Source organism: Cervus elaphus, chromosome 24 (genome assembly GCF_910594005.1).
Source record: "Cervus elaphus chromosome 24, mCerEla1.1, whole genome shotgun sequence".
NCBI classification, from domain to species: domain Eukaryota; kingdom Metazoa; phylum Chordata; class Mammalia; order Artiodactyla; family Cervidae; genus Cervus; species Cervus elaphus.
Window position 1 is genome coordinate 48,648,247 of NC_057838.1, and position 18,192 is coordinate 48,666,438.

Sequence of the window (18,192 nt, forward strand, 5' to 3'; positions counted from 1 at the left end):
AGGCTCCTCAGTCCATGGGATTATCCAGGCAAGAATACTGGAGTGGGTTGCCATGCCCTCCTCCAGGGGATCTTTCCAACTCAGGGATCAAACCCATGTCTCTTTTGTCTCCTGCATTGGCAGGCATGTTCTTTACCACTAGCGCCACCTGGGCTAGACATGCACACACTACTCTATATAAAATAGATACCTTAAAAAAAAAAAAAAAAATAGATACCTAATAAGGACCTACTGTAGGGGCTTTCCTGGTAGCTCGGATGGTAAAGAGTCTGCCTACAATGCGGGAGACCCGGGTTTGATCCCTGGGTCGGGAAGATCCCCTGGAGAAGGAAATGGCAACCCACTCCAGTATTCTTGCCTGGAAAATCCCATGGACAGAGGAGCCTGGTAGGCTATAGTACGTGGAGTCGCAAAGAGTCGGAATGACTGAGCGACTTCACTTCACTTCAAGGACCTACTGTATATATATAGCACAGAAAACTCTACTCTTAAAACAGTATTCTTTCATGACCTATATAGGAAAAGATTCTTTAAAAATGTGGATATATGTATACGTATAATGGGGTAACAGTCAGATACAACTTAGTGACTAAACAACAACAAAATCACTGATTCACTTTGCTATACAGCAGAGACTAACACAACTCTGTTTTTTCATCCACATCAAAGTTTTTATTACGTAATTCAAAAATTTAAATTTTGTAGCAATAATATTTTTTAACTTTTTATCTTATCAGAGTATAGCCGGTAAACAGTGTTGTGATAATTTCAGGTAGACAACAAAGGGACCCAGCCATAAATATACACATGTATCCATTCACCTCCCTTCCAGGCTGCCACATATCACAGCATTCTCGGCTATTGTAAGCAGTACTGCAATGAACATTGGGGTGCATGTATCCTTTCAGACCATGTTTTTCTCCAGATACATGCCCAGGAGTGGGATTGCAGGGTCTTTTGGTAGCTCTGTTTTTAGTTTTTTAAGGAGCCCCCATACTATTCTCCATGGTGGCTGTATTTACATTCCCACCAACAGTGTAGGTTTCCCTTTTCTCCACACCCTCTCCACCACTTATTGTGGATTTTTTTATGATAACCACTTTGACTGGTGTGAGGTGATATTTCATTGTAGTTTTGATTTGTATTACTTTAATAATTAGTAATGTTGAACATCTTTTCATGTGCCTCTTGGCCATCTGTATGTCTTCTTTGGAGAAATGTCTATTTAGGTGTTCTGCTCATTTTTTTATTAGATTGTTTGTTTTGATGTTAAGCCTCATGAGCTGTTTGTAAATTTTGGAGACTAATCCCTTGTCGGTCACATCATTTGCAAGTATTTTCTCCCAATCCATGGGTTGTTTTTTCATTTCTAACACAATTTTATGAATCAACTATACTCCAATAAAAAAAATTTTTTTTAAATAAATGTTGTAGGTAGCAGAGGGAAAGGAGATGATCATAACAGAAGTTCAAGACTAAAGGTGGCTTTTACAATTGGGCGCTGTCATTGGCTACTCAATATCTGATTTGGGGGGAAGAGACTAAGATAGCATGTGGGTGAGCATGTTTTAGACCAGATATTAGGGATGTCAGGATGCTGAAGAGTGCCTGTTGGAACTGCTTATTTGGGTCTCAGCCTAGTTGATACTGAGTTCCCTTCTCTTGCAGTTGTTAACTAACTTTGATTGTCCCAGTGTTCTCATGCCACTGCAAGAGCATTCAGAAGAGTCTGTCATGTGTTAGGAAGAGGTGCTATGTGATGGGAATTCTGTGATCTATAAAATATGGAGCTAATGCCCTAAGGCTAAAAATTCAGGAGAAATTACTTCCCCAGATATCAGTAGTGAATTATTTCATGGGCCTTCTCAGTGGACACACAGTTATGATATCCTCATTTGTTATGGATTCAAATGACTGAGGTCAAAGGTTCCCCTGCACCCTTTAATTGTTTGATTAAAAACAGAAGGAAAATCGCTTATAAAAGGACTTAAATGTAAGTGTAGACACATTGTCTGACTCATTTTTTCCCCACTGATTTTCACCATAGTATCAGACAAGTATTACTGCAGTAGAACATGTAATAAAAGTAACTCTCAAAAAAAAAAAAAAAAAAGTAACTCTCAACTCTAGTCAAATTCATGGAAACAGAAGAGAATGATGGTTGCCAGCAGTTGGGGAAAGGAGAATGGGGAGTTAGTGCTTAATGGGTACAGAGGTTTAGTTTGGGAAGGTGAAAAGATTCTAGAAACAGATGGTGGTGATGGTTGCCCAAAAATGTACCTAATGCCACTTAAAAATGGTTAACGTGGTAAATTTTATGTTATGTGTATTTTACCACGAAATGAATAAATACATAAAATTAAAAAATAAAATAAATTTTAAAATATAGTTTGAGGAGTCAAAGCGCTCACTTACAGGAACACAAGGCCTTTGTTGGGGATAGATGTGGACATATTAGCTTCTCTTGCATAGATCTCAAAGAAAAAAAGTTTATCAAGCCTGAGTCATTTCACATGACCTTTACTGCATGGCATTATGTACATGATATTCAAAGCAGACACATTACCAAATAACACTGATGATTTCTATCATCTTTGGAATTCCACCTGGTTCTTGTGGTTTTCATGATGAAGGAGCCTCTCTAGTCTGTTTATTATTCCAGGTTATAACAGGAACCACAGGCTTGAAGAATGAACTGTGACCTCACTGGGTATGGAGTCAGCAAACGCTCAGGGCAGACTGTAATCCTGTGAGTGGTTTAGGGAGACAGTGGAGTGAAGTGGAAAGAAAATGAGCTTTGAAACCAGACCTAAATTTAAATCCTGGTTCATCCCCTTTTTCATGAGCAGGTCAGAGAGGTCATAGTCTCATAATCTAATCAGTCCTCATTATTCATGGAGTCAGTTCTTGCAGATTCGCCTCGCTCTCAAAATTTGTTTGTGACCCCAAATCAGTACTCACGATGCTTTCGCAGTCATTCCCAGACAGGTGCAAATGGACAAAAAAATTTTTTAATTGAAGTATAGTTAATTTACAATATAGTGTCAGTTCCTAGTATACAACAAAGTGATTCAGTTTTATATTTTTTCAGATTATATTCCACTGTGGGTTATTAAAAGACAGTATAACTCCCTATGTGACACAGTAAACCCTCGTTGCTTATCTATTTTATGTATGTTAGTTTGTATCTGCTAAACTTATACTTTTATTTTTTATCTATTCCCTCCTCCTTTTTCTGTCCCTTTTGGTAACCATAGTTTGTTTGTTTTCTGTGTGTGTGAGTCTCTTTTGTTTATAAATTCATTTGTGTTATTTTTTAGACTCCACATATGTGACACCACATAGTATCTGTCTTTCTCTGGCTTCACTAAGTATAATACTCTTTAGGTCTATCCACTTTGTTGCAAGTGACAACATTTAATGCTGGATCATATGATAGCTCTACCTTTAGTTTGTTAAAGGAACCCTCTGTACTGTTCTCCATAGCAGCCACACCAATTTACATTCTCACCAATATTGTAGGAAGATTCCCTTGTCTCCACATCCTCTCCAGCATTTATTGTTGTAGACTTTGATGATGACCATTCTGACCAATGTGAGTTGATACCTAATTGTAGTTATGATTTGCATTTCTGTAATAATTAGTGATGTTGACCATCTTTTCATGTACCTGTTGGCCATCTGTATGTCATCTTTGGAAAAAATGTCTATTTAGATCTACTATCCCTTTTTGTTTGGGTTGTTGTTTTTTTTTAATTGAGTTGCATAGGCGGTTTGTTTTGGATATTAACCCCTTGCCAGTCACATCATTTGCAAATACTTTCTCCCATTCAGTAGATTGTCTTTCCATTTTGTTGATATATTTTGAGTATTATTTAGCCATAGAATGTTGTGAAGTTCTGATAGATGCTACCACATGAATGAACCTAAGTGAAATAAACCAGACACAAAAATATTGTATGATTCCACTTGGATGAAATATCTAGATTAGGTAAATTCATAGAGATAGGAAGACAATCAAAGGTTACCAGGGTCAGGGAGGAGGGAGAAATGGAGAATTATTGCTTAATAAGTGGAGAGTTTCCGTTTGCTGTGATGATAAGTTTTGGAAGTAGATCATGGTACAACATAGCACATAGTCCTACATAGTACATAGTTTTGGAAATAGATGACATACAACATAGTACAACATTGTGAATGTAATTAATGCCACTGAATTATATATTTTAAAATGGTTAAAATAACAAATCTTATATGTTTTACCACCATAAGAAAAAAATGTAATTTCTTAATTAAAAATGAACTTGGTATAAAGCAATGGTGCAAAGCCAATGATATTTTAGTGTTGTTTATTGCTGTGCATAATCTAGCTCATGCTAACCAAACCTTCCTGCCTCCCTGTTCCTCTAAAGTGGGGTAATATAGGACATTTAGCGTTTTATGGACATATCTAACCTTGAACCTTCAGGCTAGTATACTACATTCATTGATCTTTCAGTTTCTCAGAACAGGGAAGACTAAATTCTGCAGTCGTATCCATGATACATTTGAAACTTAATGAGGCAAGCGGTGTAAATCAGGCTAAAAGTAGCCTTGACAGTCAGAAATACCTACTTCATGATGTATAAATGAGCTCCTTAGTTTTCATACTTCTCTGTGGGTTCACAATCTTATTATTTTAATGTGAAGAAATGAAACTGCCTTCAGTGAGAGATCACCTGTATTTTAAAATGGGTGTCCAGCAGTGTCCTGTGAAAGGAAGTCTACATGAGAACAAATTCTCTTGAAATTATAGCATGTGTCATTATGCATTGCTTTCTACAGTTTAAAAGTTGAGTTTAATCTTAAGATAGCTTCTGTTGCTGTTCTCTAAACTTTTTTCAAAATGGTTCTCCATGATATTGTAAATCTGTACTTATTAAGAATGGGGGAGGGAATGGACTAATTATGTTCACAACTCTCTACTGTTCTTTTCCTTTTCCTTTTTTTTTTTTAAAGAGAATTTGCCAAAGAAGCAGACTTACAAGTTTCCAGCAGCGATGTACTGGAACTCGGCTCTTGGCAGTATCACAAGTTGTAACTGATCAGTTTTCAGAAATTTTGTAAGCCATTCAGCCCTTCTTCACACTTAATTGTGTAAACTTATAATTGCACCATATTAAAAACAAAGATAATAAATACTCAAACCGCATCACTTCATGACGAGGTTTCCCGTATTTTACTATTATCTGTGCTCCTGAGGTTATTTCATGTCTTACATCTGTGTGGTGGGAACACTGTGCAGCTGTATGCTGCTATGCGTCTCTTGCCAGCCCCTCATCCAGTGTCATCACATTGGTAGCCTGGAACCACTCCTAGCGAAATTATTTATATCGTGAAAATGGACAAATGCTACAGATTTAGGGATGGATTTATTGTTGTTGTTTTTTTTGTTGTTGTTGTTTAACTCTGCAGTATTTTTCTCTGCCTCTAGTAGCCTTTGCATTACCTTAACTTTGCCTTAAAGTCATTTGCCTATTTGTCTTACGTGTGTGTGTGCATGTGCTCAGTTATGTCCAACTCTTTTGTGACCCCGTGAACTGTGGCCTGAAAGGCTGCTCTTTCCATGGAATTTTTCAGGAAAAAAAATACTGGAATGAGTTTTCCTTTTGAGCTACAGGGGATCTTTCCAAGTCAGGGATTGAACCCATCTCCCTTGCATTTCCTGCATTGGCAGGCATATTTTTCACCACTAGTGCCACCTGGGACGCATTTGTCTTACACACTTCAACAAGATATAATCTCCTTCAACCAGGAGTAGTTTCTTATTTGTATGCCTGTCCTTTCCATACAAATCCCTCAAAGTTCCTTGCAGGTAGTAGACTATTAGTCTGCTCAGGCTGTCTTAACAGAGTACCACAAACTGGGTGCCTTAAACCACAAAAATTTATTTCTTCACAGTTTGGGATGCTGGATGTCCAAGATCAAGGTGTTAGCAGGGATGGTTTCTGGTGAGACTCCTCTCAGCTTGCATTTGGCCACCTTCTTGCTGTGTCCTCCCAGGGCCTTTTCTCTGTGCATGGGCACTCCTGGTGTCTCTTCCTCAGTTTTCAAGGATATTAGTCTTTTCTGATTACAGCCCCAATCTTGTCACCTCTTTTAACCTAAATACCTCCTGAAAGGCTCTTTCTCCAGATTCAGTTACATTGGGGCTTATGGTTTCAACATGTGAACAGAGACAGGGGAGGCACAGTTCAGTCCATAATACAGACATTTATGACTTATGGATTAGATTGCTTCAAAGCTAAGAAGTATAGATCCTTCATTGTGTGCCTGTCTTTTGGCTACTTGCATTACTGGCCTACCTCAGAGATTTGTGGTTTTGGTTCCAAACCACCACAGGAAAGCAAGTGTTGCAATAAAGTCACTAATTTTGTGGTTTCTCAGCACATGTAAAAATTGTATTTATACTATTAATTGCACAACAGCATTATATCAAAATGTTCATACCTTAATTACAAAACACTTTAGTGCTTAAAAATGCTAACCATCATCTGAGCTTTTCAGCAAGCTGTCATCTTTTTGCTGGCGGAGGGTCTTGCCTTGATTTTATGGCTGCTGACTGATTGGGTTGGTGGCTGTTGAAGTTGAGGTGGCTGGGGCAGTTTCTTAAAATGAAACAACTATGAAACATGGGTTGACTCTTCCTTTCACAAATGATTTCTCTATAACAGACAATGCTATTTGATGGCATTTTCCCCACAGTAAAACTCCTTTCAAAACTGGAGTCATTCTTCTCAAAACCCACCAGGGTTTTATCAACTAACTTGATGTAATATTCTAAATCCTTTGTTGTCATTCAACAGTCTTTAGCATTTTCAGAGGGGTAGATTGTATCTCAGAAAGCCACTTTCTTTGCTCATCTATAAGAAGCAAGGGTTTATCTGTTAAAGCTTTATTCTGAGATTGCAGCGACTCAGTCATATCTTCAGACTCCACTTCTGAGTCTAGTTCTCTTGCTGTACATACCACATCTGCAGTTACTTCCCCTGCTGAAGTCTTGAACCCCTTGAAGTCATGCATGAGGGTTGGAATTCAGTTCAGTCCAGTCACACAGTCATGTCTGACTCTTTGCAACCCCATGAACTGCAGCACAGCAGGATTCCCTGTCCATCACCAATTCCCAAAGCTTGCTCAAACTCATGTGCATTGAGTCGGTGATACTATCCAACCATCTCCTCCTCTGTCGTCCCCTTCTCCTCCTGCCTTTGATCTTTCCCAGCATCAGGGTCTTTTTCAATGAGTCAGTTCTTTGCATCAGGTGGCCAAAGTATTGGAGCTTTAGCTTCAGCATCAGTCCTTCCAGTGAGTATTCAGGATTGATCTCCTTTAGGATGGACTGGTTGGATCTCCTTGCAGTCCAAGGGACTCTCAAGAGTCTTCTCCAACACCACAGTCCAAAAGCATCCATTCTTCAGTGCTCAGCTTTCTGTATAGTCCAACTCTCTCATCCATACATGACTACTGGAAAAACCAGAGCTTTGACTAGACGGACCTTTGTTGGCAAAGTAGTGTCTCTGCTTTTTAATATGCTGTCTAGGTTGGTCCTTCTTCCGAACTCCTGTGAATGTTGATATTTTGTGTCCTCATGAATCATGGATTCTTACTGGCGTATAAAGTGATGAATCCTTTCCAGAGGTTTTCGGTGGACTTTGCCCAGATCCATCAGAGGAATCACTTTTGTTGGCAGCTATACCCTTAAGAAATGTTTTCCTTAAATAGTAAGAGCTGAAAGTCAAAGTGACTCCTTGATCTCTGAGCTGCATAATGCATGCTGTGCTAGCAGGCATGAAAACAAGATGAACAACTCCATCAGAACTCTGGGGTGACCAGCTGCACTGTCAGTGATCAGTAATACTTCAAAAGGAATCTTTTTTTTTCTGGGCAGTAGATCTCAACAGTGGTTTAAAATATTCAGTAAATCGTGTTGCAAACAGATGTGCTGCCATCTAGGCTTTATTGTTCCCTTTACAGAGCACAGAGAGAGTAGATTCTTTGTAATTCTTAAGGGCCCTAGGGTTTGAGAATGATAAATGAACACTGGTTTCAGTGTAGGTCAGCAGCTGCTTTACCCCTTAACAAGAGAGTCAACCTATCCTTTGAAGCTTTGAGTCCAGGTATTGACTTCTCCTCTCCAGCTATGAAAGTCCTTGACGGCATCCAATATATGGCTGTTGTGTCTACCTTGAAAATCTGGTGGTTAGTGTAGCCATACTCATGTATTATCCTAGCCAGATCTTCTGTATAACTTGCTGTAGCACCTTGTACTTTTATTTATGGAAAAGGCTTCTTTCCTGAAACCTCATGAACCAAAGCTTCAAATTTTTCTTCTGCAGCTTTCTCACCTCTCAGCCTTCATAGACTAGAAGAGAGTTAGGGCCTCAGTCTAGATTAGGCTTCAGCTTAAGGGAATCTTGTGGCTGGCTTGATCTTCTGTCCAGACCACTGACACTTCCAGTATATCAGCAATAACTCTGTTTTGCATTTTTATCACTTGTGTGTTCACTGGAGCAGCACTTTTAATTTCCTTCAAGAACTTTTTCTTCACATTCACAATTTCCCTAACTATTTGGAGCAAGAGGCTTAGCTGTCAGGCTGTCTCAGCTTTCGACATACCTTTTGCACGAAGCTTAGTCATTTCTAGCTTTTGATTTAAGGTGAGCGACGTGCAACTCTTACTTTCACTTGAACACTTGAGAAGCCATTGTCGGATTATTAACTGGGCTAATGTCAGTATTGTTATTGTTGTGTTTCAGGAAATAGGGACCCCAAGCAGAAAGAGAGAGAAGGGGGAATCATTGTTTAGTGGAACAGTCAGAACCCATGCAACATTTATTATTATTGACAAATGGGCACATTTCATGGTGTCCCCAAACAATTACAAAAGTAACCAATCACATCCCCACCAAGAGCATACCATCACTTAGTAAATCTTCAGTTTGCTTTCTTGGGAAAAAAATATCACTGATCACAGATTGTTATAACTAGTATAATAACAGTGAAAAAGTTTGAAATATTGGGAGAATTACTATCACAAAAATGGCGCCGCTGGACTTGCTTGTCACAGGATTGCCACAGGCCTTCAATTTGTAAAACAGTGTATCTACAGAGCATGGTATAGCAAACTCACTAAAGTGATGTGTGCCTGTGCATCGTTTGAGCCTCACAGCAGTGTTTCAGAGTAAATATGATTGTTCCCATTTCACAGAGAAAGACATTGAGTCTATAAGAGATTTTTTTTTAAATTGCCTAATTATGCACCGATGAAAAGTGTTCAAAATTCAAAACATTTTTCAGACCCAAACAGCATGACTTCAGAGTCCAGACACCCAGCCACTCTAGGAAACTCCTCTGCTGCTGTTTTATACATACGTATGTGTACATCGTATCTCAAGGCAGTATTAAAACTGTTATCCAAAAAAAGTAAGCAGCTGTTGGGAAATCTTGCCTAGGGCATGCATGTGAATGTGTGGACATAACACAGTGCATGTGTCCTGGGATCAGGGGGTCTTGATGTAATTGCGGCTTCAAGGGAGAGTATTAAAACTCCAAGTTCTCCCATTTCTGACACCTCTTCTTTAAGACAGGGTAAAATAAATAACTGTCAGATAACACTCCAAACTAAATGGAAAGTATTTTCTAACTAAACACTGAAGTTTAATATTCTAAATAAAATTTTTGTTAACTGAAAGGGTTGGATAGAGAGCGAGCTTGTGAGAGCAGACAGGCATAGCCTCAGAGCACCTCACCTGATTCTGAATCACAGTACCTGCCTCAATTGTAACGTGATTATTGTCTTCAGTTTCTTTGAACAGAGTTGACTCAACTTGAAAGAAATTCTCTGGCTTCAAATCAAAATGGGTGTTGCTTTTTTCCCCCTCCTCTTAAAGAAGTAGTACATCAACAAGTCATTTTAGTTAACCTTCTCTTAGCGTCTTGCCATCAGTTACGTTTGGTGAAAAAGTAAGGGCTCTGATTCATCCTGAAGCCTCACCTGTGTATTCTGTTGCTGCATGCCCCTGTCCACATCCACTGATAAACCAGAAAGGCAAAGAGATGAGATCTGAACACAGCATGCGTTGATTCTCCAGACATTTGTTGAGCACCTGCTGTGTGCAATACCTTCTTCTGATAGTGAACAAAACCCCAGGCATTCACATTCTAGAGGGAAGAGAGAGACAGTGAACAGGTAGATTATGTATCAGCAACTGGTAAATTTCTCTGGGGGGAAGCAGGGTAAAGGTTTCTTATTTTCAACACTAGTGACATTTTGATCCAGATCATTCTTTACTTCGGAAACCACACTATGGACTGTAGGAGGTTTAATGGCTTCCCTGGCCTTGACTAGCTATATGTAAATAGCATACACACACACAAATATACACATGCACACTCACACACCAGTTGTGACAACATTCAGATATTGCCAGATATCCCTTGGGGGTCAGTGTAAGGCCCAGTTGAGAAGCACTGGTCTAAAGAGTAAGAGGTAGGGGCCCTGGTTCATTGGGTCAGGGAAGACCTCTCTTACAAGGTGACTTTTGAGCAAAGACAGGAAGAAGTGAGGACAAGCATCTTGTAAATATCTGGAGGAAGAATGTTGCCAGCAGAGAATGGCTAGTGCAGGGGCTGTGAGGTGAGAAGGGTGGCGTTGTGGGCAGGACTGAACAGGAAGAATGTATTAAGGGATGGGATCAGCCACCCCTTCAGGAGGCAAGATCGTGAGCCTGTAGTAAGGACTGTAGCTTTGAACCAGAGCGGGATAGGAAGTCACGAAGGGTTTTGAGAAGAGCAGCAATGGGACCTGGTGTATATTCAGATGAGGTTGTTCTTACCAAATAATCACCTGCAGGGGCACAAAGGTGAAAGCCAGGGTGCTTAAGCAGCTGTGGCAGTGGTTCTTGTGAGCATTTAGTCGAGGTGTAGGACTGGTTGTGAAGGGGTGGGGGACAGTGACTGGATTTGAGGTATGTTTTGAATGTAAATATGATACGGTTTGCTATTGAATCAGGCATCAGGTGTGAAAAAAACAAAAGCGGGGGTCTTTGAAATCTTTTTCCTTGAAAACACCCCAAATGAGCTTTTTTTCCCTTGATTTTTTTGATCCTACTCCTATGGGAGCTTAAGCCTGATGCATACATTGTTTAGGCATTAGGTTTTAGACTGTTATTTCCTGAATTGCTTCCTGAGTAAACCAATTAAAATTGTAATGTGCATCTCCAGGAGAAAAGGCAAGGAGCCGAACTTGGTACGATTTTACCTCTTCGACGCCACTTAACAACACTTCTCTCCTATTGCTTGGGTAATGAAATTCTGGCAAGGGAGGTGCCAAATGAACAAACGGGCCCTCAGAAGCAGCCCATCACCCCATGCTCATAGCTGTAATACTATCTGATTATCCTCCAGGTCCCCATTTGGGGACTCGTGTGCACTTTTCATAAAAACCACCGTGTTCACACTGCATCTCTCCCTTCTCTGTAGCACCTGCCTCTGAGACCTCAGGCATATGGTTGATATTGCCTTCCTGGATTGAGGTAGATTAACCAGGGTTCCAAGCTTCTCAAACTGCGAGAGAGAGAGAATGTGAAATAAAGGCCCAACCTTCTGGTCAGTCTCTGGGTTAAGACGCACTTTTATAAAACCTTCCAAATGTGTCAACACATGTTGGTGATTACACTATGTGAGTTTTTACCTTTACCTTGTAAAGTCACATTTGCTTTCCCCTTAAAGCAATGTTTCTCCATATTGGGTATGATATTTTTATTAAGTTTCAAAATGGAGGGGATATATGTATATTTATGGCTGATTTATGTTGAGGTTTTACAGAAAACAGCAAAATTCTGTAAAGCAATTATCCTTCAATAAAAAATAAATTAACTTAAAAAAAAAGAATGCAGAATTCTGGGCTCTTTGTGAGATCCAGAGGGATAAAAATGGGAATAATGTTCAATAAGGACCTCAAATAATTCTGTAGTATGTGTATGCAAACACTTGAGAATTGTTGCTGCATCATTTGGGAATTACACTCACTTCCAAGTAACTGAAATTTAAATAAAGATCTAGTTTATTTCTCTCATTGGTTGGAGAAGTTCAGTAATAGGCAACCCAGTGATGGTGTATGAGGGCTCTGTGGTGTATTCAGAAACTTTCACTCTTGAAGTTGCTTCATGGTGCAAAATGGCTGCTGAACCCCCAGCCATCATTTGTACATTCCAGCCAGAAAGCTGGAAGAAGGGGAAGTGGGCAAAAGGGGCCTTTGTCAACTACTTTACTTCCTTTTAAAAGAGCTCTCCCAGAAGTCACATCTTTACATGTCATTGGCCAGAATTTATTCACATGGCCACATGTTGTTCCTCCAGAAGTACAGAAATGTTTTTCTGAGCTGAGTATATTGATGCTGTAAGTAAAATAATGGTATTCTAATTAAGGAAGAATAGAAAATGGATGTGGAGAAGGTTCACATATAAAAACACTGGGGCATAAGAACCACTCAATTAAAAAATACATTGTTTGATCCCTTCCTTCATTGAGACAGTGAGGGACAATTGATTTTCAAACCAACCCCCAAATTCTGACTTCTTGTTGGGATCTCTCTCTAAGAAAGAGGGATGCTTTTGATATGGAAAATGTACCACCTCAAACTTTGAGCACTTTGCCTTTAGGATTTCTCATTCTTGCCAGAGCTGGTGAACTCCTTTTTAAGTACATATATATAGAGAGGGCGACACCTACAAAATTGAGTGAGAGCATATAACTTCACTTGCCTCCTCTGGGTCTCCTGGGATATCTGGTAATCTCATGGGTTGGCTGTTGAAGGAAAACACATGAGTAACTCTGAAATTCTTAAAATAGGCTCCCTGAACCAATAGTAGGGGCATCCCCAGAAAGGTGGTTAGAAATGCAGATGATTGCCCCCAACCCCCAGGTCCTCTGGATTAGAGATGTGTATTTTAACAAGCCTTCCATGTGGTTGTGGTGGAAGCTACAGTTTGAGAACCACTGTTCCTGTGTAAAGCACTTTTCTCTCCAACGAGTAGTCACTGACTTTTTGGCTTCCATCTCTGCTCCAGCAGAAATGCTATCAAATGTGCAGTTCCTTCTGAAAAACCCAGTCTTCCCAATTGGGCGAGGTCTTGCTTCGTCAACTTTCTTTGCACACTGACTAAAGCTCTGACAATCCGTCTTGACACAGACTGAAGTTATTGCCAAACCTCACTGTTGAGAGTAACATGTTTAAATAAAGGCCTTTGGCTATTTCGTTTTCCTGAGCCAGTGTATTGTGCTCAGCATGCTTTTGTTTGGAGGAAATGGACCTCGTATGGCTACACCCAGGTCACAGTCATAGGGCACCTCTACCTGGGAATCTGTAACCGGAGCGAAGTCCCAAGCACATGCCACAGAGCTGCTTTTGGAGAAATACACTGAGTGTAACAGGAGGAAAAATCACATCATCAACCTGTCAGATAGTGGTTTGGTAGTGATCATCGTTGACAGAATTCTATTGGATTTGATTATTTACTTGTAAAAATTAACAAGAGAAACATGTTTGGGCTAAAATGAGCAATCTGCAGGGTTTTCAGGGGTGGTGCCAAATTTAATTTTTGTAGTGCCAGAAAGTATATTAAATATTTTCCCCTTCCCATTGGTATGATTGGTGTTTGTTTTGAGCTATACAGTAGTTTTATTATGGAAGATGCCAGAGCATTTCCATGTATGCCGCATTTCCATGTTCAGCCAGAGACAGATGGGGAAAGGAAGCCATCCCTCCCTCCTTCCCATCTGTCTGCTAATTCCCTTTACTCAGTGAAGAGCTTGCAGAGTCCAGCTCCTAAACACCAGGAAGAGACACAGAAGGCAGCACAAAGTGATTATTTTTCCTGCTGGACTTGAACAGGCTTTGAAGAGCCTTGAAAGTGGTGAAGCACCGACTCACTCTCCTCCCTCAGAGCAAGCCAGATTACCTCCCATGTAATATGGGAGTGATTTGGTAGGTTGTTAGTTAATATTAGCTGCCTTGGTTTAATAATGGAGCATCTTACTAGATAAGCTCTTTTATTTCTGTCCGGAGAATCCCATGGACAGAGGACCCTGGTGGGCTACAGTCCTTGGGGTAGAGGGGGTAGCAAAGAGTCGAAGCTTTTAAGTCTTCCCCCAACTATTGTTTGAAGTCATCCACCAAATTATTGCTAGCCTTGAGAGAAATTTTTTTAAAACACTGTGTATTCAAGGAATTACTGGAATACTAGTAGAAAAGATACATTTTCAGTGGTGGGGATCAGTAGACTTAAATTATAAAAGGCAACACAAGATGTCCAGCCAGGAAGGATGTTTCAAAAGAGTAGAGTCACTGCCTCTGCAGACCTAAGAATTCAGTCTTTAGGGTGGACCTTGGCGTACTAAGGTATTTATTTACCACCTAAGTATCTCTAGAGCTCTCCATCACTTCCTCCCCCTTGGCCCAGTCATGCATTGGGACTCTTTATCCTCCAGTAGGCGGCGCTCCAGTAGGTAAAGAACCCGCCAGCAAATGCAGAAAACATAAGAGACACAGGCTCAGTCACTGGGTCAGGAAGATCCCCTGGGAGAGAAATGGTAACCCACTCCAGTATTCCTGCCTGGAGAATTCCATGGACAGCGGAGCCTGGTGGGCTACAGTCCATGGAGTCACAAAGAGTCGGACACAACTGAGGCAGCTTAGCATGCACACAGCACTTAAAACAGCCTGAAACTTCTCCAATCCAGGCTGCAGGTGTGGTCCTCACCCAAGAGTCTCCCATAAGGAACTGGAATTGAGCAAGGCTCGTCAGTCTAGGGTGGATTCCTGAAGTGAGGTTGTGTCAACTCCCAGTCGTGTGGGGATCTGCTGAGAGGAAAGAATGGAGCCAAGGACACCAGCCTTAGAGAGATGGAAAATCCCTTACTAGTCACTTTCCTTTGGAAGTTTCCATTTCCTCATGGGGTTTTTGAGAAAACACATCTTTTTATATAAGTTACCTTTCTACCCCCTGAAACCAAACTAGCTTAAATAGCACTTTATTCCTCACAACCTTCTTTCTTAGACCCATTGCAAGTGGGAGCTTCACAGATTTGGTCTCACTCTACAAGCCAGCGGTGGGTGTTGCCTACCTCTTAAAATGGAAGGGAGGCCACGAAAATCTGGATTGTTCCATTTGAAGCTTACCAGGCTGCACGATATACTTACTGCTGTGTATTCTTATTATTTATTGTTATTGCCAGCTAAATGCTTTGCCTCCACTCCCATTTAATTGCCACAATCATGTGATAAGGATTCTGAGAGTTTTTAACCCCAGAAACACGGGGATGGGTAAGGACAGAGCCAGGACTGCAGGGTTCAGATCTACTTGGCCATGGCTGCAGAAGATACAGGGAAGACTCCAGCCTGGGTCAGCCTTGGACAGTAGCAGACAGGGCTTGTTCAAGGCACCAGTTCAGAAGATGACAGCTCTGGGCAGTGGAGACAGGGCTGAGTGAGTGGTAAGGGATGATTGCCAGGAAGGTCAGTGGAGCTCACATTAGACTCTTCATGATCATGCATCCACAGTATGATGCATTTTTAAAAAAATTTGTATTGAAGCATAGTTGATATATGGTATTGTGTAAAACTGGTCTGCCTTAGGTCTAACCCTAACCCTAAAAAAGAAAAATTTCCACACTGGATGGTGTTTTTTCAGGAAAACGAATTTTTTCCATATTCTTTTTGGTGACAGTTTATCACAGGATATATTTCCCTGTGCTATCCAGTAGGACTTTATTGCTTATCCATACAGTGATTCATTTTATATTAGCATTTACCCCTAATGTTCGGTAACTATCATGGGAGTTGTGAGAATGTCAAAGCGATGATGCCACAAGGCCTTTCCACCCGTCATTTTTTGACCTGGGAGGCAAAACCCATCCCCCAGTATACTGCAGCTGCTTCTTTATCTGTGGCCCTTACAGGTGAGCATGTGGACCGCAGTTCTCCTGCGCACGCAATGCTGTGCCAGTCTGTGATGGGCTCATCGCCAGCTTCTAATCCCAAACTAACTCATGATCTGAGCTCTTGTGTCTTCTCGGAGGAGAGTGCTGGTAACCTGTGGGCTGCCTTCAAAACCTGAATTCCAGGCCCTGGCTCCCTACCAGTGTCTACAGGGAGGGGTTGCAAGGCCCTGGGTTTCAAAAGTCAGCTAGTCTAGGACAAGAAGTCTGTTTATGTTTGCCTTTGGGATTTGATTAAGAGGATGATGTGCACATGATGGTGAGTGGTTACGATCATTTGTTACAAAAATAAGGATGGCTTTCACATTTTGTTTAAGGCTTTGTCATCATAAAGCCTTCTTCCTCTCTCTTCTAACACTTATGATTTCATTTCTGGAGATCAAAGTAGACAGAGCTTTCACAACTCTTCACCCCAGCATTCCCAAAACATGTAGTCATATCCAAGGCTCCCTAAACTCCAGGGACTGTGACCATGGTTGAGGAGCATAATGAATACAGTGAATTTAGGGCCCTATGTCTTCTGTCTTCTCCGTTTTGTTGAATGAATGCCTTGTTTCACAAGAGCTGGTCATAATGCTTAGAGATAGTTGAAAAGTATTTTCCATGATATCATCTGAGCTTGTGGGAACTTTTTTTTAATCTCTCCTATATAAAGCATACCTTCTGTTTTGGCCAGTTTTTTCCCCTAGCTTGCATGCAACTGGATGGTAGAATGTCTGTTTTCTTTTCTCAGGCAAAATTAGATGTTTAGTGCTTTCCCAAGTCGTCGTTAGGGTTGAATGAGTCTCAGAGACTGAAAGAATATGTCCTAACAGCTGTAAACGGGAGCATTCTAAGATGTAGCCCCCCCCCCAAAAAAAAAAACACATTGATGATGATCTTTAATTACACATTCTGTATCCTGAATTCAGTGACTTTTTAACAGACCTGATTTTCTGGCCTGTCCTCAGGAAAAGCTCAAAACCTAGAGGGCTTTTAGTGTAGGTGGAGGCTGAGGGACCCAAGAGTCCTCCAAGTGCCAAAGACTCCAGCGCCAAGACAGGCACTGACACATCCTTTTGGCTGGGAGGGCAGGTTACATGTCGGAGACACAGAGAGAAAATGGTAAAGTCAGCTCTCAGGGGAGCCTGCTGAGAAAGCCCTGGCCCCTGGGGTCATCAGCATGTTTGCCGAAATCTCTTTTTCTAGGAAAGTTAGCTGGCTTTGTTTCTTCCTTACAGAGAGAGGAAAAGCCCCAAGACATGGGAGATTCGCGGGGCTCTTTCTTCAAGGATAAATGTGTCTGCTTGTAGCAAGAAACTCCTAGGCTGTGGAGTTTCACGAAGGGTGGAGACAGTGGGAAGCAGATTGCGTCTTGCTGTGGGAACCATCTCCCCAGGATGTGGGAAGGGGCAGGTGGTTTGAAGAATGGGTGAGTTACCCATGTGCTTTCCCATCCTTCAGGTTCACCAGTACTACAGCTGTCTCCCAGAAGAGAAAGTCCCCTATGTCAACAGTCCTGGAGAGAAACTTCGAATCAAGCAACTATTACACCAGCTGCCACCACATGACAATGAGGTAAGGGGGCTAGAGGGGCTTTCAGAAGCCTTAGAACTAAAAAAAAAAAAGAAGCCTTAGAACTTTCAGCGAGTTGTTAACTTTTTCGTCATCAGAATGCTGCAGTCAGTGAGATCCCCAAGGAAAAACTTGGGCAATTTATTTTAGGTTTTGGTTTCCTTAGTTAGAGGTAAAAGAAACTGTCAGACGCCTTCTGGAAAGGGTTACTGAAAAGCAGAATCTTATGGGGTTGATTTGCCTCTGTGCCTGGCACTATACTAACTACTGGGGGCAGAGAGCACTAAACTTTACAAGTTCAAGTCCAGGTTTTCTTAGTTGAAGAGTGTGCGATGCCAGTTGCCTGAGCATGTTAGATGAAAGAGATGCCCTGGGCAGTTTAAGCCCAGCACAAACTTTGTGACTCTCTTAGAGTTTTCAGCATCTTTTCTTAGTGAATGAGTGTGTAGGTTTTCCACGTTACACTGCTGTAGAAGTTACATGTCCAGATTTGCAGCTGTGAACATCTGTGTTTTTGTTATTTCCAATCCAGCTTGCCAAGGTTATCCTTTTTACTCCTGAAAATACGACTTGCAGATTGTTTTTTTTTTTTTTTTTCCT

The 18,192-nt window shown here is 41.0% G+C and overlaps 1 protein-coding gene across 5 annotated transcripts in view; it reads left to right on the forward strand.

Annotated features, from left to right (window-relative positions):
• PRICKLE2 (prickle planar cell polarity protein 2) overlaps nt 1-18,192 on the forward strand; it is a 338,377-nt gene that overhangs the window by 259,412 nt on the left and 60,773 nt on the right. For all 5 annotated transcript variants that reach the window (XM_043885876.1, XM_043885880.1, XM_043885878.1 and 2 more), the window contains one exon: nt 17,482-17,595. In XM_043885876.1, coding sequence (XP_043741811.1) covers nt 17,482-17,595 — 114 coding nt within the window. The remainder of the gene's footprint in view (nt 1-17,481; nt 17,596-18,192) is intronic.